General features: G+C 33.3%; 2 protein-coding genes and 1 long non-coding RNA gene across 18 annotated transcripts; 2 read left to right on the forward strand and 1 right to left on the reverse strand.

Moving 5' to 3' along the window:
- Positions 1-3,862: 3,862 nt before the first annotated feature.
- LOC132607045 (uncharacterized) lies at positions 3,863-8,170 on the forward strand. Its single transcript, XM_060320837.1, has 6 exons — positions 3,863-4,181; positions 5,615-5,814; positions 7,112-7,252; positions 7,337-7,417; positions 7,710-7,837; positions 7,935-8,170. Exons 1-6 carry the CDS (start codon positions 3,953-3,955, stop codon positions 7,978-7,980), a joined length of 825 nt encoding a protein of 274 aa, XP_060176820.1. The 5' UTR covers positions 3,863-3,952; the 3' UTR covers positions 7,981-8,170.
- A 1,868-nt stretch (positions 8,171-10,038) lies between these two features.
- LOC132607062 (uncharacterized) lies at positions 10,039-17,822 on the reverse strand. Of its 15 annotated transcripts, none has more exons than XR_009570155.1 (17): positions 17,439-17,822; positions 16,125-16,273; positions 15,700-16,004; positions 15,534-15,624; positions 15,100-15,227; positions 14,927-15,005; positions 14,716-14,842; positions 14,473-14,630; positions 14,244-14,367; positions 13,850-14,163; positions 13,711-13,754; positions 13,542-13,598; positions 13,294-13,413; positions 13,071-13,157; positions 12,725-12,814; positions 10,826-10,922; positions 10,039-10,289 (listed from the first exon to the last, which is right to left on the reverse strand). It is a non-coding gene; the product is annotated as an uncharacterized LOC132607062 (long non-coding RNA). The 15 variants fall into 15 exon arrangements; XR_009570159.1 differs by lacking the exon at positions 17,439-17,822 and adding an exon at positions 16,913-17,407; XR_009570156.1 differs by lacking the exon at positions 17,439-17,822 and adding an exon at positions 16,569-17,407.
- A 183-nt stretch (positions 17,823-18,005) lies between these two features.
- LOC132607055 (ninja-family protein AFP3-like) lies at positions 18,006-20,596 on the forward strand. Of its 2 annotated transcripts, none has more exons than XM_060320849.1 (2): positions 18,006-19,231; positions 19,836-20,596. In XM_060320849.1, exons 1-2 carry the CDS (start codon positions 19,087-19,089, stop codon positions 20,408-20,410), a joined length of 720 nt encoding a protein of 239 aa, XP_060176832.1. In that variant the 5' UTR covers positions 18,006-19,086; the 3' UTR covers positions 20,411-20,596. The 2 variants fall into 2 exon arrangements, with proteins under 2 accessions (XP_060176832.1, XP_060176834.1); XM_060320851.1 differs by having other exon boundaries at positions 18,007-19,231; positions 19,848-20,596.
- Positions 20,597-24,825: the final 4,229 nt, after the last annotated feature.

The raw sequence follows: 24,825 nt of genomic DNA on the forward strand, positions 1-24,825 counted from the left end.
AGTAATTCCCACACATCTAAAAAGAAATGGTACAACCCATTTTCAACACATTTCATTCAAAAATCAGTAATTAGTAATGCAACAAATAGGATGTGAGAAAACATAGAGAATGTGAGCGATATTGTAGTGAGGTGAAAAATCTTAAAAGAGGGTAATTTCTTTTGAGTGTGTAGTGGTCTTTGGAGTATTTTACTCAGACCTACAAAGTGTAAAATCCTTGCTATAGTGATATCAGTTGCTCCTCTCGGCCTGTGATTTTTCCCTTTTGGGTTTCCACGTAAAAATCTTAGTGGCATTATCGCTCTTTTTATTCTTGTTGATTAACCGTATCGCGGTGCTATATTATTATTCCGCTGTAAATATCGGGAATATTATTTCTGTGGCGGGTTTATTCCCAACAATTTTTTGATAGAAAAGAGGAAGAGACGGGTCGTTGTTTTTTTTTCCTCCAAATCTGGGCAGATTATGATGGAGAAGGGGATGGAAAGGGTGAGCTTTTAATCTTTTTAGCCGTTATGTTTTGTAATTTTGTTGGTATATTTTGTAAATAAGGAAAAATATCTTTATGTTTTCTAATACAGAGAGTTAAGTAGTATTATTACGTCTTTTTCCCTACTAATAATAAGTACTCTTATTTATTTCACATTAAACTAAAGCTGAGAATTCAACAAAGACAAACGTGAAATAATTACCCATAGCCAAAATTTCCTCATTATCACCTTCTATAGAAGTGGGATCGTGTTTCAATTTCAGTGTAGCTGATCACCCACTTTTATCAACTATTGCTAATACAACCTATTTTTTGTTTCCCATTATAGTCCAGTTAGATTTTTCCCAGATGATACGTTAAATTTGAGGATGGATGAAAAAACCAAGAATTTTGCTAGAGATTGATACAAGGAAAAGAGAATATTTCACTACGGGAAAAAACAAAACGGAAAAGAATCAAAAATATCCTTGAACTATTCGAAATAGCTCTCATTTACCTTCGGTTTGTTTTTGGTACCAAAACTACCCTTGCCGTCTATGTTTTGGACCACAAATGCCCTTAATACGTTAGCTTTGCTACTGGAGCTGACATGGCAATCCAGCTGGGTTAAATTTGTTGCCATGGCCGTCCACCTAGGCAGCCCAACATGGCAGAAACCTTCTTGGTGAATTTTTTTTAGCTGTTGTTGGGTTATTGAAGTGTAGAAATTTTGTGTCAACTTTGAAGAGATTTAATTGTATGTTACTATAAATTGTTTGGGCATCGCGATTGAAGCTGAAAATTGAACTTTAACAACTGATTTCTTGGTTTAAAGATTGGTATTTGAAGATATGAGCTTAAAAAAAAAAAAAAAAACACTCCATGGAAGAGTTCTTAAAAGCTTGAAAATCTGAAAAAGGGTTTTGTGAATTTATGATTGGTTTGATCTAAATCTTACTAGGGATTGTTGGGGTTGATGTTGTGAAGCGATAAATTACAAAATATGCAACTAAAAATTTAGATCAAACCAATCATAAATTCACAAAAAAGAACAATGGATTTTTTTAATCCAATCATAAAGCCCAATCAAGAATTATTTTGGTATTTCTTTTTTTAATTTTCTGATTTCTTTTTTGTGATTAGGATTCAACAAGGAAGAACAAAGCATAAAATTTTTGCCATGTCAGATTGCCTAGGTGGACGGCCATGTCAGCAAACTTAACCCAATTGGACTGCTATGTCACCTCCAGTGGAAGACTAACGTTTTAAGGGGCATTTGTGGTCCAAAACATAGACGGCAAGGGTAGTTTTGGTATAAAAAACAAAGGGGGGGGAGGGGGGGGGGGGGGGTAAATGTGAGCTATTTCGAATAGTTCAAGGGCAATTTTGGCCCTTTTCCGAAAACAAAATGAACGACATGTGTTGGACTTTAACCAAATATGGACTACAAAAAGAAAATAAAAAGAAATCAAGCAATAATTTTTTTTTCCTTCTTATCCAAGTAGCAATATTTACTTATCTTGATGCGTTACAAATATTTTAGCCAACTACAATATTGAAGTTATGTATAATGTCCTTTTTCCTTGCTGTTCCGCTGCCTTTTGCTTCACTTTTACGTTTATTTCATCAAATTAAAGGAGATGTTGATTACATGCAATGTTTGACTAATTTTTTGCAATGTTTCGGTCCGCCACTGATTAGGTGAAGAATTAATTTAGATGAACAACCAACGACACATACGGTGCATGAATAAGATTTTTCACCTTTAGTCAAATATTTTGGTTCTAAATTCAATAAAAAAAATCTTATATGAACCTTATGCTATCTAAAGATGCTTGCTCGGGCCGCTAAGGGCCGTTCCTCACGCAAGTGAAAGAATGTTTTGGAGCACTAAAGGCGATAAGCCGATAACGAAATGGATATTCAATCAATAATGAGATTTGACTAGAATTTGGATCAATCGAATTACTAGATAAGAGAAAAAAAAAAGTTTTGGTGAACAAACGCATATACTTGGTTCAACTACAATATTATTTGTTGCTGATTATTCTCTAATCATTTCCGGGTCAAAATTGACTTTATCGAACACATAAAAGAATCAAAGGAAAAGCATTAGTTTTAGTAGGCGTTTCGCCGCGCGTTTTCAAACCATGATTTGAAACCATAATTCTAAAATACCATTTGGACATGCATTTTTACTCATGGTTTCAAATCATGGTTTCAAACTCCAAATCATCTAAAAAAGCATGATTTGGGGTTTAAAACCATAGTTTCAACTTTTTAAAATATAAAATTTAACCCATAATTTATATTTTGTAAAAAAAAAAACCCATAAGTTGATAGATATTTTTAACAATTATCCCCATCAATCATTAACCAATCTCATTAACTTTCACCAACCTTTATTTATGTCTACCAACCTTTAATTTATGTGGGAGGATTATATTAAAGAGTAATTACATTGCTATTCATGTTAAATTTTCGTTTTTATTGAACGAAAGTTTGATTAATTGATGTTGTATTTTTTAGAAAGGCCTTCTAGTAGTGTACTAATTTTGTTATGAACTATGACTTGCTTATTTGGTAAGATTGTGTAAGAATTGAGAATGTTTTGATAGTTTTCACAATTTGTGGAGTTTTTATGTCTATAAGAGAAAATACAACTTAAAATATCCAAATTGCATGTCCAAACATGTTTTCAAACCATGATTTCAAACGGAGCCTTAGACAAATATACTATTGTACAGTCAACTAGTATTACTCATCTAATTAGCCAAGCATGTGACATGTGTTTCACCAATGTAAACACCAATTAACAATACTAGTACTACCTTCTTTGAAACCTGTTATATATATATATATATGTCTGGTACAAAAAAGAAATATGATACACTTACATAAATATTATCGGAAAAAAAGGTCCAAATATACTTGCAACATATTTGTATAAAATAGTTTTACCTTAGTTTTAAAAAGGCCTCGTTGGTAATTCTGCCGTTAGACAAATCAAATTTGCCATTATTCAATGACGAAAATTGTTTTTCCTATTAAAAGTCACATTTTTTTTAAAATCAAATAAAATTCACCTATTAATAATGAAATCCCCCACCACCCTCGCCATTTTAATTATTGACCAAATTAAAGAAAGACCAATTTGACTCATATACTGTTGGGAGATGACCAAAACCCACCAAATCCGTTATGGAAAGTATACCTGTCCGAATACCAACTAATTTAATGTCCTCTGTAATCTGTTACACCAAAACAAAAAAACATCCTAATTAGGGAAAACATTTAATAATCCACGTGTTCATTATTCATTGGTTCTCCTACGTATACCTCTCCACGCTGTATTTTCTCCACAAAAACTCCGCCATTTTCAAAGCCTTAAAAGCTTCTCAAAGAAAACGTTAGAATTCTTTCTTTCATCAAATTTTCATAAGAGAAAAAAAAAAAAAAAAAAAAAAACTCAGGGTAACGGAGATGGGTCAAAAAGGGTATCAATCACCAGTGAAGAAAGTGTTATCATGGGTTCGAAAACAATCAAAGAAAGTGAAAATCTTATTGGGTTTAATCACAGCTATCATTTTATTGGTGACTCTTAAGTTAGTTGTTCATGATCATAACTACTTCTTTGTTGTGGCTGAAGCTGTTCATTTGATTGGACTCTTGGTTTTGATTTACAAATTGACTACCCTCAAGACTTGCTCTGGTAATTCAGTCATAAAAATCTTTTATATTTTTTTCTGTTAATCTGAAAATTTAATTCTTTATGTGTAGTTTCCCTTTGTGTTAAAATCTTTCTACTCGTTTTCTGGTCTGTTTTTAGTAAATCCTTAGTATGTAACAAGTAAAATTTCGGCTTCATGGGTAAAGTTCCTTTTTTTTTTTTAAAAAAAAAAAAATATTTATCTTTTGAAGTGTTTGGGTTATGCACTTTTAGATGTTTATATCAGAAAAACTTTTACTTTATGAGTTTTCTCAGCATCGTTATCAATTTAGACGAGTTATTTTTTGAGGTTTTCATGGTTTGTTTGTGGCAGCTCTAAACGAGTACTCTTTTTGCGTCCCTTTTTTCTCCTTTTACACCTAACTTTGCTGACATCTTAAATTTGGGAATGGGGATATTCCATTAAAAATTAAAAAAAAAAGGAAAAGATGGATTTTTCGCATTTTTAATTATTATTTTTTGGGCAATGGGAAGCCTTGGCGAATTTTGGGCATTGAATTGTCTATTTTAGTCATGAGTCAGTGTCCATGAGCGATATTGTGGGCTTTTCAAGGCCAGTCATTTTTACTATTGATTGATAAAGTAAAGCACATAAATAAATAAATAAAAATTCAAAACAAAGTTCAAAATGAGACAGTTGAATCTAACCAGAGTTATTGTCATGGATTATTCTATTGCTAAATGAAAGGGGGCATGACAAAAATTTTCCTTTAAAAAAGAGGGTGTGTTATTTGCTTCATGAGGAACTTCTTGATAGTCAGGAACGTTTGTGCCTGTGGTCCTTATAAAACACACACACACACACAAAAAATAAATAAATCATATTGTGCCTGCGGGATTGATAAGAAACCTATTCTAGAACTTCTTCTCAAAGAAAAGAAAAAATGAGACCTATTATAGAACAGTTGTGACAGAAGGATGTTGCTAATGTGTAGTGCAAGTCTGCTAACGTGCTGTTTTGATCAAAAGATCCCAAAAGGATTTAGCTATGAAGTTATGAGTCTGAATGTTTATCCATATCTAATAGTACAGTATATTTATTGGTATTTATCATTTATGTATGTCACACTGAATGTTGCTGCTATACAAGAGGCCATTTGTTCTTTATACAGTTACTTGGTGATGTCAAAAAGTTGATTTATTTTGCTTAAGAAAACATAAAGCACTTCAGGGGTATAATTCTAACTTTAATGTTATATAACTGTGCAAATATTTTTAATCCTACAGATTGATAGGTCGTAAGGTAGTTTGTTATCTGTATATCCTATTGTATGAAATGTGCTACTCTGGAACCATGCCAATGAGCTGTTTTTATTTGTGGCACTTGTTAGATTTTCATTATTTTTTGCTGTTCCTGAAGAAAAGATCATTTTTTAACCATTTGTCTGATATGCTTTCTTCTCCTGCTTTGTTAGGCCTTTCATTGAAGACTCAAGTGCTTACAGCTATATTTTTGGCGGTAAGATTATACTGTAGTTTCATCATGGAAGCAGATATCCACACTGTGCTAGATCTTATCACCCTTGTGGCAACATTGTGGGTCATATATATGATGAAGTTCAAGCTGAAGGCATCCTACATGGCTGATAAGGATAACATGCCCTTATATTATACGGTAAATTATTTTTCCCCACGGCTCTTTTCCGAAATATTGTTGTTGAATCAAACTCTGGTTTCTGCTAATTCCTTGAGTTATTCCCGAGCTTATATAGAACAAGTACTTTTTGTTTAAGTGTTATTTTCATGTTCAAATGTGTGATCCATTACATGTCCATGATAAACATTTTATTTCGTATTTGTTATTTCTCCCCCACATGATCATGTCCTCTCATGTGAAACTATCTTGACTTGTGTAAGTTCCATATGATGCATGTACATTATGAACAAATGAAGCAAACAAATTAGGAGGAAGAAGCTCAAACATTTATTGTTCAAGTACTACAAAAGAAATATTACAAATACGCATCATTGACAAAAGATACAACAACAACATACCCAGTGAAATCCCACATAGTGACGTCTAGGGAGTGTAGAATGTATGCAGACCTTACTTCTACCTTGGGAGGTAGAGAGGCTGTTTCTGGTAGACCCTCGGCACAAGGACCATTGACAAAAGATACAGAATAAAAATATTACGAATACATCTATCAGAATGGTTAGGCAAGTAAAAAGTCCAATTATAATGCATCATTCCAGTTCTATAGGATATCCCGGAAGAGACAAAATATTATAAGCAGATTGTATAAAATTGTTCTCTCATTCATTTATTCTTCTGATGATCTACAACAACTTCCCATCTAGTTTGCTAATATAACAGACACCTTACGTCTTGTTTAAATATTGTGACTCTTTCTTGCTTTAAGTTGCATGACAAAGACTTCTCTTCACTAATTTTCGTCCAAAAGTTGACCAAATCCTGATGATGTCGTTTGAATCATTAAATATTTATCCGAAATCATCCTTAGGCAAATCTCGGGCTTGAGACATGGTTTAGCACTGAATATGCTAAGTAACTCAATCAATGGTGATTCAGGCAAAGTGAACTTAGAATTACTAATATCGGAGCTCATATTCTCATCTTACTAGATCTAATTGCAGTTACATTGTTGACTTTTCTTTACATGCCACGGATTTGTGTTCCTTTTCCGTGAGTTTATATAATATATAACTCTCTGGTTTCCTAAATGATTAACTTTCCACTAGACAAAATCTGCAGCTATAGTTTTGAAGAGGAAGTTTCTCTTAGATGTTGCTTTGAGCTTCTGGAAGCAAAAATGGAATTCCCAGATACCTCTAATAAGCTGCTTCCACGCATGACAGTGCCATCCTTCGTAGAGATAGTGCCTTGTAAATTATGTGCACATAAATCCCTAAGGGAAATTGCTTTTAAACCATGCCACTCATTTGTGCAGATAGTTCCTGCTGCGGCTTTATCCTTCTTTGTCCATCCTACTACAAGTCATATTCTCATCAACCGGATGCTTTGGGCTTTTTGTGTATATCTGGAATCCGTCTCGGTGCTGCCTCAGCTTCGCTTGATGCAAAATGTTCAGGTTGGCAAAAAAAAAAGTGTTCTTTTTAAACTTGTGTTTCCTGAATAAGAAGCTAATAGTATTGTTCTATTCTTGCCATTTCAGATAATTGAGCCATTTTCAGCCCATTATGTTTTTGCATTGGGTGTTGCAAGATTCTTGGGTTGTGCTCATTGGATTATTCAGGTTAGTTTTGGAGTGTTATCTTGTTATGTATAACTTCTTGAATTAATAGCAGCTGTCCAACATCCCCAACCCTGACTCATCGGTTTAACTGAATCCATTGCTTTTTACTCTAATTATGCATGCATTATTAATAAAATCTCATTCATTATAAACTCACTGACTCTAAGTTCTGAATTCGCTTTTGCGATCAATATTATCCAAATGGGACCCACCATACACATTTCTCCATTGTCAATGCGAGTCTTAAGCTCTATAATCTCCAGACTTACGAGTTTCAACTATCCTCACACAGGTTTATGATACTGCTGGAGCATACATATACTTGGCTGGACGAGGTTACTTCTGGATACCGATGGTCTTTTTGGCAGAAATCGTTCAAACATTCATCTTGGCTGATTTCTGTTATTATTACATTAAGAGGTAAGCCATTTAGCCCGAGTAATTCAACTGCTATCGTAACTAACTCCAATTTCATTTACATGAGTTTTTCTGATATGTTGTCTTTCTTGATTTGCAGTGTCATGAGCGGCCAATTGATCGTTCGCCTGCCAACGCCGGTGTAAAACGATTATGACTGTATCAAAGAGACTGTAGCGTTTGTTAGTTCCTAAGTTATTATGTGAAATCAACTTAGAGCTTTTACTCTGCTGTTTCTCCATCCTACCTTTTTCTTTGACAAAGAAGCAAAAGATTTTGTTTTGGAGATTTGGCATTTTTCTGAATTTGAAATCTCAAGAGCAAAAGTTTCAGGGACAGTGACTGAATCGTGCACTGCATTAGGATATCAGAACTTATTAGAGATCTTTGACTTGGTTCCCCACCCCCCCACCCCCACCCCCACCCCCACCCCTTTTTTTTTTTTTGGTTAGGAGTACAAGAGATTATATATACTAAACGTGGAGGAAATTGAAGAATTTGAAGATCTTTGCCCTTTTGACATATTTCTTAAAAGGTTCCAGTAAAATTAAGTGTTTTGAGTCGTTTTTTTCGAGTAACAATTTACTCTGCTCATGGTGTTTATGCCAAACAATATCAATTATTATAGTTTTAAATGGTAAGCAATTTAATCAAGTAACAGTTTCTCTTGATTAATTATGGTTAAGCGAGAAATATTTATTGTAAATATATATTAGGGAAAAGACATAAAAAGACCCTAAACTTGTCCCATATTTGCTGTTACGCACTTATTCTTTATAAGGGTCTTATGACCCCTCAAATTATGTTGAAGTGGAATATATACGTCCTTAAGAACTGATGTGGCAAAGAGAGTGTCTGGGAAGTCAAAGAATATGTGTTTTTCCTATTTCTATAATTGTTCGTTTCCTTCTTTTTTCTTGTTTTGATTTCTCTCTCATCACCTTTCTTGTCCTTCAAAATCAAACCAGAATGTTATCTTTATTTTTCTGCCTTTCCAGTTTCTTTTGCTCCATTAATTGTGCTTTCTTCTCGCTTTGTATTATGTTACAGTCTCCAATTATTGTTTACTCATATGGATAAATCTCTTTACTGTCCAAGAAAGAGATGCTCTTTACTCTTCCTTAAATTCATAAAAAACCTCATAACAAGAAGAGGTCAATGTTAAAATAATAAATATCGGAAACTTTTTTAAACAAATATATACAAAATATTTCTCCATATAACATAGCTCTTTGACTCCGTAAAATGCTAGTGTTTAAAATTATTGAGTAAAAAATGTTCATTTCCCTTGATTTCTTAATTTTCAAATTATTGAGGAAAAAAATTATAATTTCTAAGTTTCTATTACCCCATATAACAGAGCCTTCAAGAAGTTTTCGGCTAATTTAATTTTAGAAAAAAGGAATGAGAAAAGAAAACAAATTGAATAAGCAAAAATAAGAAATAAGGGAGGGCTAAGGCGGAAGAAGCCATGGCCGATCTAGTCTGCGGGCAGAAGTAGAGAGCATGAAGAAAAGAATGAAAAAGAAAAGGAAAAAAGAAAAAGGAAAAGAATAAAAAAACAATAAAAAAAATGAATATACACTTGTCAACACCTGGTTAGTGCGTGTACATCACCACTTTTGCAGATTTGGGTGTAACTTTTTAAGGGGTATATATTTCACTTTAATAAGTGTGTAGCAGCCAATACTGAACAAGTTTAGGGAGGTTTTTATGCCTTTTCCCTATATATTACTATGTATTTATTGGTTTCGTACTAATAACTGACGTCTGGTGTGAATAAATTTATACCACCAAAGATACCACGACTTTCTGAAGGACTTTATAAATGAAATATTACAAATTCATGAGTTTTATTTAATAGAAACTTCAAACAATAAAACAAAATTTATAAATCTTGGTGTCCTAAATTAGATATGTATGTGTGTATTTTAAATTTTGTGATTTTAAATTTATTGGTAAGGTGTCTAATCATCGACTTTTAAATATAAAAAAAAACGCTTTTATTTCGATAAATCAAAAAGGAAAATAAGATAACAAATGAATATTTTTATCTCGTAATTCACGTGTTTATTGATGTACTAGATGGCCCGAGCCCGTGCAAGGCACGGGCGAGTGATGTTATAGAAAAATGGTTCGACTTTCGAAAGGTAGTTCCTTATTTGTTTAACATGAGTTTAACCAACAAAAAAGAACCAGTACTATCAAGTTAAATATGCTTTATATAAAGATAATATGCTTCATATTGTGCGGAACAAAGTTACACTATTACATTGCCAAGTTTGTTAGAAAGAGAGAAGGTGTGAAATTTTTGATGTTCTTCGTGTAAGGGACTACAATCTGGATTCAAGTAGCTGTAGTTGGCTATAAACTTTTCTTGAAGAGCACATATACGTCCAAGCATAGAATTGCAATGACCTCCATCAATTGTACCCCAATTTTCCTAGTTGGGTACCTGCATCCAAAAAAAAATGCTCCAATGATCAATGAAGCAGTCATTGCTGACATTAGTAAAGCTTATGTAGTAAGCCTCAAACACACAAGTGGGTCTACCATTGTTTGAGTTTATGGGTAAAACAGCAAGGGGCAATGTTCGTGTTATTGGTGCAGCCGGAAAAGGATATAAAACATCTGTGTGAGGTTAAGTTTGAACATGTGAAGAGGGAGGGAAATAATCTAGCAGATTATGTTGTAAATCAAGTCATTCTGTCGGGATCAGTAGAATATAAGCAATACACAGATCTTCCTGAGGTAGAAGACTGCTGAACCTAGACAAATAGTATTATTCAAATAAAACAAATAAATAGGCATGTCCTATTGATATATTTGATTAAAAAAAAAAAGTCATGCTTGTTTTCACTATATGCTATTTTAAAGCAAACCAGCCACTGGAAAGTTTTTTACTAAAATGTATGCCACCTTGGAGGTAACACATTACTTCAACAGTAGAAATCACTAAATTTTGAGCTCGAAAATGGGATAGCATAATACCTCAACATCAAGCTATGAGGTTGCTTTCTTACTGTCGTTTCTTCATGTGCTTGTGAAACCAGTACGTACTCATCAATTTCTTTCCAAGTCTTCATAGCTGCATTCAACCAAAAAAAGATACAAATAGATTCTAACAAGAACTGTGGCGATTTTAGTACAGAAAATTAGTTTTGAATAATATTTGCTTCTTCTCTGACAAACAACATCAAATAGAACTTAGTTGGGTAGATGTGCCTTCAAAATCCTCATTAAGTAGTTGCAACACTGATTGGAAATTAAGTAAATTGAAAAAGTACAAATCAGATTTGATCAAAGAAAAATGCGGCTGACAAGCACTACCAATTATGTGGATCTTGATTGAGTCCCTAATGTAAAACATGGCAAGGGACACTCCATGAGACACAGTTATAATAATCATTTAGAAAACAACATAAACTCAGAGCAAGTAGTCACCTACTTAGAAAAATAGCCACACTAAATCCCAAGGAAGAAATTATATGTAAATAAACCCTTGTTCTTCTTTTTCCCCAATAATAGGCCCATTATGTAGATTATATTGCCAAGTACTGGCTGACCTAGAATTCCTGTGAAAACCAAGCAAAAATGATGGACCTGAGAGAGTCTTCCTAGTCAGCCAAAAGTAATTCAATCCTTAAGGTGCAGCATAGGAGAGAGCAACTCATGCATGTCAAAGCATCGTTTGAGATTGGTCCCTACTTTAAGAAAAGGATATTATAGATATGGACATGGTTGGTGGGGCTTAATTTTCAGTCACCCGTAAGCCTTTTATTTGTCATGAGTTGATACTCCAAATGATCTACTTTCAAGTTTGCTCATCGGCCAACTAAACAAACTGAACATAGAATTGGATATATAGGAAATCAAATGCTTAAAGGAAAAAAAGAGCAAAAAGTGTCATATAAAAATATGGAACTTTTTTGAGGAGAATTACATGTGCACTTTTCAACCATGCATCAAGTTTCCTGGAAGTATCATCTATTTAAGAAATATTATCAAGAAATAAGCCTTGAACACAAAAGTTCAGCAAGCAGTAGGCATCCTTCACCTTATGGGGCTTTGGATGCCTCTAACTGAACTAAAAGGACTTGCGGAAATTATGTAGGTTATCCACTGGCTTACCATATATAAGTGTCTCACATAAAATTTTGAATAAAAAAGTTCATTTCAAGAGATCGCAATAGTGGTTTCCTTCCAACTGAATTAAAATACAATCTGGTTCATATATCTCACATCTCTTTTTCCTTAATTGAGTAGATATTATGGCAAAGGTTTAATTAGTAACTATTAACTAATACCACAATAAAGAGAACCAAAAACTTTCATGTCTAATGGAATTATTGTTACAGCAGATAGAGGAATATTACGAACGCTGCTGCAGTCCATCAATTATTTCACTTGTGTAGTGGACATTAAATTTATCAAGATGGACATACTATACCAATATGCAGCCAATAAACATAATTAATAAAACAGATACATGTTTTTTGTTATGTTGCTGATACTCCATATTTTTCATAGCTCGTTGCCTCTGCTTTATCTAATGACTTCAAGTAAGTGTTTATACCCTTTACAGGACCAAAGAGCTTTACGGCATTGTAAAGTCAGAGGATCTAATTGAGAACACGACTTTGAGCAAACCACCTGAAGGTAAGGTAAATTTGATCTTTCGGTATTATGAATCATAATCTAATTGAAAATCTTTTGATTAAATAGCAAAGTTTTCACCATTTGCGATTGTAGGATCATACAATGTGCAAAAACAAATATGGCTGGCAACTGCAAGTAAGCCTTTTTGAGATGCTATTATTTTTGTTGTCCATATTAGAAACCATTAAGAAAGTTGGAAGTATTTTCACCTTCAAACAAGATAAAGCATACCGTGAAACTCTTGTTAGTGAAGAGGTCATTAGCCACCGCAGCCCTCATGATCCATGTAGTTATCATATTTTGCTGCTTCTTTGAAAGACACTGCAAGTGAAAAAATATATAATCAGATAAGTTCCAACATAAGATGTCCAACAGAGCCACTTGATAGGGGAATTATCACCATGTGAAATGAAATGAGAGAGTTTTACTCGTAATCTTTAGTTGAAAAACTGTCAATACTTGGAAGCTCAGATCAATCTACTACTATATTGCTTTGCAAATTAATATTTATAGACACAATATGTATAACCAACTATATCGGTAAAGAAATCTTAAGTTGGAACAGAGAAAACATTACTGCTGCCGTAGTACTTGATTGGTGCTTCAAAACTGCTGTAGTACAACCTTTGCATGGCAAACAAAGGTTGAGAAGCTAATATTAATCCTTCAAGATTGTAAAACACAAAAATTTAGGTTTTGTAGCGGCTGAATTATAAAAGTTACAAAATCAGAACTTTAAGTCGGGAAAATAAATGCATAATAAAGAAAGAGAAAATCATTTGTTCAAAGTTGAGACTTACATTGGAATTTCATAGAGGACGAATTCACAGATTAAATCCCCAAAGAAATAAGGAACATCGCCCCTCTTTGATCTCAAATGACACAGTTGTTTGAAGCTCCTCTCTCTAACACAGTCATTGCTTTAGTAGGAGACAGAAAGATAGTACAACAACAACAACAACAACAACCCAGTGAAATCCCACATCAGACAGAAAGATAGTAATACATGGAAATAAATAAATAGATTCAAAGAAATAGAAATGTATACCTTAAACAAAAAGTGAAAAGCAAACTTCAAAAGAGAATTGATTTCTGTACAAAAGAACTGTTTAAGAATGAATAAATTTTAGTTGTGGTTGATGTTAAAAATTTGTAAAAAGATAATTGTGGAACATTTAAGTAATGGAATAGGGTAAATAGGTTTTGATATAAATTACCTTTGTTCCGCAAAACGCAAAAGTGATTGCAAAAAAAGGCTATCCTGCAAATGTGTTTACCAGAAAAAATGAAAGAGGGTATCAAGATATAATATCAATATATTCATACAAGGAATAAGAAAGAGAATTTTGTGGTGACCTTTATTTCCTTTTTACTGGAGTTGTTGGCTCCAGTTTTTGTTTCAGCTTGAGCGAGTGACGTCGCTCGGTTGGTACTTCTGTTTCTTCATCAAAAGAAACTAAATGTTTCTTTTTCCTTTTGTTGCCTTCTTCAATATCAGTTTTTGGTGATTCAGGGAGAGAATGTACGATTTTTCCTTTTTCAGCGAAAGACAAAATGTACAATTTTCCAGATGTTGCTTGAGAAGTGCGGGAGAATGATTTTTTCACTTGAATTATGTAAAAGTTCTGATTTAGCTTGCTCTGAATATTCTGCATTGGTAGAAACTCATCCTGGGGAGAAATATATGTTAGCTTTTTGTTTGATCAATTGAAAAGTGAGATTGTGTAAATTATTCAATTAGAATGCTCACCTCATTTGAAGCAAGGTCGTAAATCTCATCTGTGGTAAGGGATAATAATTTTTCTGCTTCTTTGTCCATAATTATCCCAATTATTGATCCGGAAGCATCTTGGAGATTTACATCAAATCTGCACCTGCAAGTGTATATGTCCAAAAGATAATATATTTTTTTATAAGAATAGAAGGATTGTGGTAAATATTGTGTTTGGATGTATGTGTAAACTTAGAGATAAAAATACCTGGGAATTAACATATTTCGTTGCTTACAAATCATACACAGAAACTTTCTTTTTATTAAACTTCTAACTTCTTGTTTGCAGTTGGGACATAGTAAAACATAACAACTTTTGAGTTTATCTGGAAGTAATACTTTTGCCTCAATGGAGAAGGAATGCCCCTGCATTAAAAGGAAATGAGACTATTTATTATAAGGATAAGTATGGGCAGAAATTATGAATTATGTAAATAGAAATTATACTAACGTCCTGTTGTGATTGAACATTTGCAATTGGGACTATTTGTTCATCTACTGAAATGCTGATAAGAGATCCAGATTCAGATGTGCTCCTCAAACTGAAAGAAGCAAGCATTTCCTTGTTTTATGTGACCCTATTCGAGGAAAAAATTAAAACACTTTAAGATAACAATAATTAGGAAGAATCAAGCACAATATAGATTAGAGTAATGCGGTACCATGTGTGCAATTGTAGGCATTGGGTATAAGGGGGATCAATTTGTATTGTGGTGTTAAATTTTGTTGTCAACGATGTACCTACATTAACAAAGTACAAAGTAATATACCTAAATTAATTGCAATAATATTTTTTATTTATGAAATACAAACTTACGTTAGTAATTTAGCTCACCATTGTACTTGGATACCCCAATACGCCTGACAAAGATAATAGGACGTTTTTGGAATTGGTCAAGGAGTTTTCTGCCTTCGTCCTCAATAAAAGTGTCTTCCCATAGTGTGAAGGTCAAGGCTTGTTTGCTGGTTACATTAAAAAAGGGAAATATGTCGAATTAATTTTGAAACAGGAGAATAAAAACTAAATTAGCAAGTTCCAAATGCTACAAATTAAGTCCCACTGTTTATCTCAAGCCATAGCGAACACATGCAGCACAAAGAGCAACTTTACCAGAGAAGGTGAAGAAGAAGAAAATGAAACTCAGTTCTGGAAGAAGAAGACGAGACTGAGGTAACAAATTGAGAGAGCCATGAAACAAATAGGATGAGTGAGGAAAAGAGGAGTAAATTGGGAGCAGAGCTAAACAAAAAGGTTACAAATGCACTTACTCAGTATCAATGAGAATGACTTCTTGCAATCTTTTCTGGACTTTTGCAACAAACCTTGGCGGGAAGCAGCGGACAACAATTGCAAGTATATCTATTGGCAAAACAATATGTATTTAATAGATGAATGTGTTAAAAGTTAAACTGAAAAGAAGTAATATAACCATACTAAATTCTACGTCCTTAAGCTGCTCTTTGGTAGACTGGGAGGCCTGATTGTTGATGTCTTCAAATGATGTAAGATTCAGCTTTGTGGGTGGTGGCAATTCATCCTCATCTGGATCATCTTTTTCAATTGGATCAACTATGGTTTTTTTTGTCAATAATCCACTCAAATGTATGCAAGGGTCTTTCACATCTCAAATTTGGTACTTGTATGCGCGCACCCGTTATCAAATAGGTGTGGAACAACTTGAATATATCTTGATAAGAGGAGATGTCATCACCGTAAATAATAGCTTTTATTTGGTCTTCCTGTGAATGAATCATAAAAAAATAACGAAATAGATATACGCAGGCAATATAAGTAATTGATTCGAAAATGTTATACATACATAGACATAAATAATTGATTTTGCTAGAAAAAGGAAATACTTGTTCATCTTGAAAGATCATGTTCAAATATTTTATCTTTCGGTAAGAACCTTCTCCTGGTTTGCATATATCCACAACTTGCACTTTACAGGTCCGGTATTTCAGGAGTGATTGCATATATGCCAAGTCGCTGTGTCATTTTATATCTCCTGAAAAATAATTAAAGTGGGTTAAAAGTTGGCTAAGTATACCTCATCCACAAAATTCTCAGAATGGTTAAAAGATACCTACTTTACAGCCAAATAAGGCAAAACCATAAGAGTTAGGCATACCATTGGCACAACATAATTATTGGCTAGGAAAACTAAACTCATCTTTTCATCAATTTTTATCAGTTTATATACTGATGTAATTAATACAAATAGTAGGCTTCATATGTCTTATATTTTGCGAAATTGTCCAAATGATCAATTGACACAGACAGTTCTGATAAAAAGAACTCACTTGTGTTGATGGAATACATTGACGATATCTATGGTTACTCCATTCTCCATATATGTTTGTAAGTTTGGCAGATAATTTTACAGGATCACCAAAGTTATAGTTATGTAATCACAAAAGGACAACTTGAGCAGCCAACATAGTGAAAAATGGCAGAACATCAAAGAAAAAAAGATGGCTAAGTATACATCAATAAAAGGAAAACAACGTCAAATGCTTAAAATCCACAACCAAACAGAGCAGCAAGAATAAAATAAATACCAAAGAAATCATACAGAAATAAACAAAATGACACCCCAAAACAGCAAAAACAAAAAAGAAAAAAATGAAAGAACAAATAGACCGACCTCTCAGCAAAGTTAAGATTTTCTCTATACCTTGTGTTGAATTTTGGTCCTGAAAGTAACTTTCTATTTATGGTTTCATCAACAAAACAAAACTATCTACTGTAACCTTTTTTTTTTCTAACAAAATTCCAAGAAAAAATTAAATTAGCAAACAGGAGAATAAAAACTAAATTAGCAAGTTCCAAATGCTGCAAATTTAAGTCCCACTGTTTATCTCAAGCCATAGCGAACACATGCAGCAGAAAGAACAACTTAATGAAAATCAAAGTAGATTAAGCCCGCAAGTTTTGCTCTAAAACACATATATGATTAAAAAAAAATTAAAAAGACGCAAAGAAATATCCATTCTCCCTCCCTTTTTGCAGCTAGGAAACCCAAAATCAGCTGTGAAAACCACCAAAAACGTAGCAAAAAGGAAAGAGGAAAAAGAAATAAAACACAGGAGAGATAAACGAAGAAAGAAGAATTTATAAGAATCTAAGCAAACAAAAGGAAGAAAAGATTATGTATGAAAGAAGAAGGTCACCTTTTTCTTGTCTCAGAGAAGGAGCACTTTTCCGGGAAAGAACAGTCCAGAAGAAGTGTAAAATATAATAGAAGCAGATGGGTCTATAATTTTTTTAATATGGATTGTTCCAGACTGTTGGAGTATGTTATAGAATACCGAAAATACCCCTGAGGACTTTTGCAGCTAGGAAACCCAAAATCAGCTGTGAAAACCACCAAAAACGTAGCAAAAAGGAAAGAGGAAAAAGAAATAAAACACAGGAGAGATAAACGAAGAAAGAAGAATTTATAAGAATCTAAGCAAACAAAAGGAAGAAAAGATTATGTATGAAACAAGGTCACCTTTTTTCTTGTCTTAGAGAAGGAGCACTTTTCCGGGAAAGAACAGTCCAGAAAAAGTGTAAAATATAATAGAAGCAGATGGGTCTACAATTTTTTTAATATAGATTGTTCCAGACTGTTGGAGTATGTTATAGAATACCGAAAATACCCCTGAGGACCAAGGCATTTACTGAATTACCCTTGGTCGTCCAAGGGACTCATGCTTATTATAAAGTTAAACTACTGCATTAGTTTGTTCTTTGAAATTAGTCGGATTATCTGACCAACCGCTCCATTCTTATAAAAATCCTAATGACCTCAGTGACAGTTGACATGTACCTTGGAACTAGCCCCACCACGCGTCAACCCCACCATTCTTTTCCAATAGGACCCACCAGAACAAACCAATGTGCGTCGTTATTCGCTACGTTTACATTTCAACTCACATTCCTAAGAGGCATCAAAATCTCTTCACCCACTTGACAGAACTATTCGTCTTTTTCTGTTCAATTGGACACGTGTCGTGAAACAAGAACCTCAGTAAAATGTGCCACCGTTCAAACCCAACGTGGCAAATAAATAGCATGCAGGTTTGGAGGCGGTGGATTAAAGCTTTGCTTAAGCGCTGGATTAATTGATCTTATGTGTCATGTAACTCTCTCTTCATCGTGTCCTTCTTGATGCCCCTTCCTCCGCGTCTCAACATTTACTGCCTAAATAAATACTTTTGTTTTTATCTTCTCTTCATATCTTTGTTCCAAAAGATTAATCTTTTTCTGAAGAACAAGAAAGTTAACACGCTGTTGAAGTTCTAATTGCAAAATGTTGGGGCTTATGAAGGGTAATTTTGAGGAAAATGATAATGGGATTGAACTACGTTTAGGTTTATCACTTGGGGGAAGTTATAGCAATAAGAAAATGGATTGCAATTCAGATGATAAGATGTTAATAGAGCGGCAGACGTCTCAAAAGAGGGCAATACATAGAGAAATTATGGAGAATGAAGAACTAATTCCAAAACAAACAGTTCGTGGGAAAGGGGAAATTGGTACTATTGGCAATGAAAGTTGTACCTATGATGAAGCTGTAAAAAGCTTGAATCTTTCTTTGAACCCAGATTCATATGCAAATAATCAGAATCTTACAGTTCTATTAGAGTCCTAAATTTGTACTGTTAGCAATGAATGTTGTACCTATGAAGCTGCAAAATGCTTGAATGTTTCTTTGAACCAGGATTCATATGTAAATAATCAGAATCTTGCAGTTTCATTTTGGGCTCAGAATGCTGGGAAGAGGAAATATATTGTCAGGGTTTTAGGATTTATAATGAAAATAGGGGTGGGAATATGAGTTATGACCAATGTGGGAGTAGTGAATCGGAGGAAAATTTGTCTGGAAAAAGAAGTTCTAAGAATTACGGATCATTGTCGAATGTATATCAGGAAAGATGTTCGTCAACAATTTCAGAATGCCAAAGTTCGTCTCCAAAACGTAATCTACTTCGTTCTTATTATTTTGAAGTTCCTCTTAGAAGTACCTTTTTTTATTTATTTACCCTACCCTGTACCCATTGAGAATATCGTTATTATACTGACCTCCCTAATCTCGCCTTATGTTTTAATTTTGCGTTTATTGGGCATATCGGCATATGAATTAACTATGGAAAGATGTAATAGAATGGGTATGGGTGAGATCCCTTCCCCCTACCAGAAGCTGTTGGACCCCGTAGCTTGAGATTGATAACTTCTTGGTAGGAGCATTTACGTCTACTTGATGCAAATTTGAATTAATAGGGTCAGTAAGTTTCTATTGTTCGGATTTCTAGAGGAAAGAAAAAACATCGTGTGCCTGTAAAAAGGGAAAAATTACAATGATTAGTGGCAATGCCTAGATTTTCAGCAGGAGTGTTTTATATATGCATTAAAAAAATTGATCTTGTAAAGTTGTATATCAGATGAACCTCGTCCTACCCTCCGCTCTAACTTGATCACCATCTCCTGACAAAGAAAGGATAAAGAAAATTTAGCTGTATTTACTATTTCAACACTTCATATCTATATTTATTGACTTCATTGGATCCTCTAATAAGTTGCAGGTGGCTTCGCAGGTAGAAGCAATAATAACAATGCACGCGGAATACAATCGAGTATTTCAGGAAGAAAAGATGCACATTTTGAACTACTAACAAGTAGTGTCATTAGAGAAGAACAGGACCAAACAGGGGAAAGGAGAATGCAGTTTGGTGCTAAAATTGATTCATCTTTCAGTCCAAAAAGCATCCCAACTAAATCTGATCCGATCAATAACCCAATTTCCACAACTCAGGCAGATGTAGGTCCATGTTCTTCTCCTTTGAAGCAGACCCCAAAGACTGAAGTCCAATTTCCATTACTTTCTCGGATGCGGTGTGTTTCAGCTACTGGAAATAGCCCAAATGGGAAGAAGATAAATGGGTTATTATGCAAGTACAACAGCAAAACGGATATAAGCATTGTATGTTTTTGTCACGGAAAATCATTTAGCCCTTCTGAATTTGTGGAGCATGCTGAGGGTGTTGATATATCCCATCCTTTGATGCCTCCAGTGTTCTTGATGGAACCCCAAATGATCTTCAACTTCCTTTTTTTTTTCTTTTCCTTTCTTCAATCTGTTTTGTCTTATATTATGTAGAGACAGGTTTAAATGAAGAGACATGAACCATGAGGACTAATATAGTTGACTCGAAATTTTGCTTGGACGGAGGCGTGGTTGACAGTGTAGTTCTTTCGTAGTGTCAAGCAACTGGAACTCTGTAACAATGTAAAGTTTTGCTAGTTGTGTGGAAATAGGACTATTATAGAAGCTTGCTTTGTTGGATTTTGAAGCATTTCTTTTCAATGGGCGAATTTGGCACAAACAAATTTGGGGATATTGTGCGTTAAATTATTCTCAATTTGTTAACTTGAGAAGATTTGACAAATGTTTTCTAGCCCAATCTCGCGTGCCACTCTTTAACAGTAGAAAGTAATATCCACAAATCTTTTCTAGCTCAATCTCGCGTGCCATTGTATTATTTAAAACATTCTAATGTTGGGTAAAAATGGTGGTCAAGACTCAGAAATCAAAAAATTATACAGAAGATAGTCATCTTACAACAATAACATACCCACTCTAATTTTAAAATATTTTATGTTATCTCCGTTATACTTGGGGTCATTTATATTTTGCCGTTAACAAATCATTTACTTTTAATCTAAATGAAACTCCGCACTAAAATTTAAACGAGATTCAAGGATAATTATAAGTCATATTAAAACTAGAGAAACAAATTTATGTTTTTTTCTTAAAATATTTATATGCGAAATTCATCCCGTTCATATTGGAGCTTTGTTAAAATTAATGACGAATATGAGATTGTACGCTAACAACAAAGATAGATAAATTGGATCTTATTGTTTCCTTCATTTTATTTGACACCTTTAATTTTTTTTATTTCTTTAAAAAAGAATGACGTTTTGATTTATTTAAAGATAATTTTATTTTAAATTCAAAGTCATGATTTTATCAGTTACATAAACATTATGTTGGATTTTATTGATACGTTGAATGGGAAATGGAGGGAAAAGAAGTGGTGGGAAAATGAGTTGTTCCCTCTTGTTTTATAAAATAAGCATGGAAAATGAGTTGTTCCCTCTTGTTTTATAAAATAATCATTTGTCTCTCATAGGTTGTGAAAAGAAAAGTACTCCTACTTAAAAGTAGAAGCACTCGTTCTTATTGCTCAAGGGTTAAGAAGAGAGTCTCCCCTCGTGCTGTCGTCGCTCGGTTCGGCTTCGGACAAATGATTTGATTGATAATCTTTTTTGACCAAATTTTCTTTCATTTAATTATTTAATTAATTATTATTTATTTAATTAATTAATTAAAATATCCCGATCTGACCCGTTAGTGACTCGGATCCGCGTGTCTGACCCGCGACCTTTTCTTTTCCGGATTATTTTAAATTTCCTGCCAGTTGTAACAGATTTTGTGAAAGGTTGCAAGCCTTTCACGAAAGGTGGCAAACCTTTTCCCAACCAGTGCATTAATGGCTATAAATTCCAGTTAACACTTAGATTATTACTAACGAATTTTCTGATATTCTCTATTCTTCTACTCTCTTAAAAGTTTTCTTCTGTGTGTTATACTGCCGTTGAGTGGTTCGTCTGATATCAGAGTTTTTGGTATCAATACACCGGTGAGTGAAATCTTTCTATCCTGGGAGGATATATTCCACATTCAACCTCGGGTACTTGAGGAGAATAATTTCCTTAAGGACACACTGTGCGTTCAGTGGGCTAGATTTTTGTTCCTTAAAAATATTTCGTATACTTTTTCTGATTATTTTTCCAGATTCTGTTTTACATTGGTTTAAACTTTCTGATTTTATAAAGTTACTGGTTTCTGGAAATTTTGCTAAGTTACTATTTCGTAATACAGTTTAATAACACATTATCACTTACTTAAAAATACAAGTTGCCAAAAAAATAATTTTTAAAATTTCGCACACAGTTAGTACCGGTGATAAACAAATAAACTCATGCTACTCAGAGAATTGAAGACACGTCGTTAAGTATATTTCGAATGAGGTGAATTCTTTTATAAGCGAAATAATATAATTTGTCATTGAGATTTGAAAGCAGCACAATGCCAAAATGTGCATAATGGAAGCTAAAATAGAAGGCGCGGAAAAGAAAGAAAAAGAAAAATACGAAATTACTGTTTCTTTTAAGTACTTACTTCTTTTTTCTTGGTAAACTTTAATTATTTATTAAGCATTCAGTGTTAACATTGAACTAATAAATCCACAGAGTCTGTTTAATAATAGCATATACTTATATGAGTTTAACATAGCATATACTTATATGACTTAAAACAATAATTAACAAAATTAATTCTCCCTCCGTCCCAAATTACCAAAAGATTTTATTCATGTCTTTAATTAATTTTGAAACTCAAAAATAGGAAAATGAACACAAATTATTTAATAAAATATATACTATTAGCAAAAACTTTCTTGCATGTTAAATACAACAACAACACCAACAACATAACCAGTGAAACCCCACAAAGTGGGGTCTAGGGACGGTAGAATGTACGCAAACCTTTTCTCTATTTTGAGAAGACAAAGAGGCTATTTCCGGCAGACCCTCGGCATAAGAACAAGCAATTCAAAGCAGGATGAAAAAGAAACAATGAACAAACCATAGAAACAAAGTAATATCTTAGTCAAAGGACAAGAAACAACAAATAGTAATAGAAATCGAAGGGCAATAAACTACAAGAGCAATACTACGACTACTAGCATGGAAAGATAAGTGGTATAATACTCAATTACCTACTAACCTTCTACTCTAATCCATGTCCTCCAAAACTGCCTATCTACGGTCATGTCCTCGGTAAGCTTGTACTTTAAATATGTAAGTTATTTATAATTTTTTTTGTTATATAAAAACTTCTCATATTATATTTTAGTTTTGAATTTATTCATTCGCTCCAAAATAATCTTATATACTTAGTTAGATGAATTTTTATTTGTGTAGGATTTACTTTATATAAAATGTTTAACTTTTCAAAAATGGGAGAACATCATAGAGGATGTAGGTGAAGAGTCTTTGTATCCGCAACTGAATTATTATAGTACATAGATATTTAGGCCCCATTTGTCCATATATATAAAAAAAAAATCACTTTTTTTTTGGAATTTTGGAGTTGGAGTTTTGTTTGGCCATAATTTTTGAAATTATAGTTTTTGGTGAAATGTAGTTGTAAAAAATTGAAAAAGGTGAATTTCTTTTGAAAAACAAGTTTTTTGAGTTATTGGTATTTCAGAATACAACTTCAAATTGTATTCGGAAATTTCATTGCCAAATGCCAATTCCGAGAAAAAGTGAAAAAAAAAATCGGAATAAAGTGAATAATTCTCATGATCAAATGGAGGCTTAGTGTAATTTAGCATAAACGAAAAATAGAAGGACTAAAAGAAAGAGAAAAACTGGATGCGAGCACACGGAGTACGCAACGAGCAAACTAGATGCGACACACGAAGTACACAACGAGCAGCATCGAAGATTCTGGAAGTTGCAACTTGCAACTAACGCCACCAAATACCAAATTAACCGAGTATTTATTTTAATTACTTATTTAGGCATTAAATGTTAGTAACATTTAACTAATAAATTCACAGAAGTCTGTTTAATATTACTACTATATATAAGGGACTATAAAATGACTTTTGTAGTCCTCAAAAAACTTTTCCAAAAAATGTTAAACTTTTCAATTAATTACTTTTGGGTCCTGATTTTATTTTTTAAAGTTAAATTTATTTTTTGTTCTTATGCTTTACTTTTTAAAAGCTATCAAACATTCTGCCTTATTTACCTTTTTTCTATCCAGTAATCGGTACCCACATTGGAGCGCCTAATCCAGATTCGCGTCGCATAGGGCCCAATCGGGGAAGCGGTCCCTACCAAGGATTTTTTTCATATTCAGGCTCGAACCCGAGACTCTTGATTAAGAGAGGAACAGCCTCATCCGCTGCACTTTATTTTCCATGTTGCTTTCTTCTATTGATCTTATCTACTAACCTAAAAAATAGTCATTTCTTCGCTAGATATTCTTGCTTCTTGTTGCTTTGTGTTTTCGACTTTTTCATTTGTTGCTTATTATAGATTTTTACATGTAAGCATTTCTTTTAGGGCCTGTTTGGAAAGCCATCCAGATAATTGGAATTGGGTGTAATTACACAGTTAGGTGAAAATTTGGTGTAATTGAGAGCGTATAATTACACTCTTCAATTCTCAAGGGGGAGGGGTGTGTGTGTTGAGAATTGGGTGTAATTACACCCTGTAATTACAGGATTACTTTTTAGTTTGTTTCTTTTAATTTATTTTTATTTTTAATTTATTTTTTATTTCTATTATTTTTATTTATTTTTTATTTTTACTTTTTAATTATTTTTATTTTTTAAAATGTATTTTTATTTTTATATTATTTATTTTTCATTTCCTTTCTTATTATTCCCAACCTTTACTTCTTTTGGTTCCATGTAATTGCTCGTATTTTTT

Source organism: Lycium barbarum, chromosome 1 (genome assembly GCF_019175385.1).
Source record: "Lycium barbarum isolate Lr01 chromosome 1, ASM1917538v2, whole genome shotgun sequence".
NCBI lineage: Eukaryota > Viridiplantae > Streptophyta > Magnoliopsida > Solanales > Solanaceae > Lycium > Lycium barbarum.

What these genes read in the sequence shown, in the direction of transcription:
- LOC132607045 (XM_060320837.1), top strand. Translation starts at nt 3,953, where the DNA reads ATGGGTCAAAAAGGGTATCAATCACCAGTGAAGAAAGTGTTATCATGG. An exon ending in TACCCTCAAGACTTGCTCTG is followed by an intron (nt 4,182 to 5,614) that starts GTAATTCAGTCA and finishes CTGCTTTGTTAG; the next exon opens with GCCTTTCATTGAAGACTCAA. An exon ending in ACATGCCCTTATATTATACG is followed by an intron (nt 5,815 to 7,111) that starts GTAAATTATTTT and finishes TCATTTGTGCAG; the next exon opens with ATAGTTCCTGCTGCGGCTTT.
- LOC132607055 (XM_060320849.1), top strand. Translation starts at nt 19,087, where the DNA reads ATGAGTTATGACCAATGTGGGAGTAGTGAATCGGAGGAAAATTTGTCT. An exon ending in CCAAAGTTCGTCTCCAAAAC is followed by an intron (nt 19,232 to 19,835) that starts GTAATCTACTTC and finishes AATAAGTTGCAG; the next exon opens with GTGGCTTCGCAGGTAGAAGC.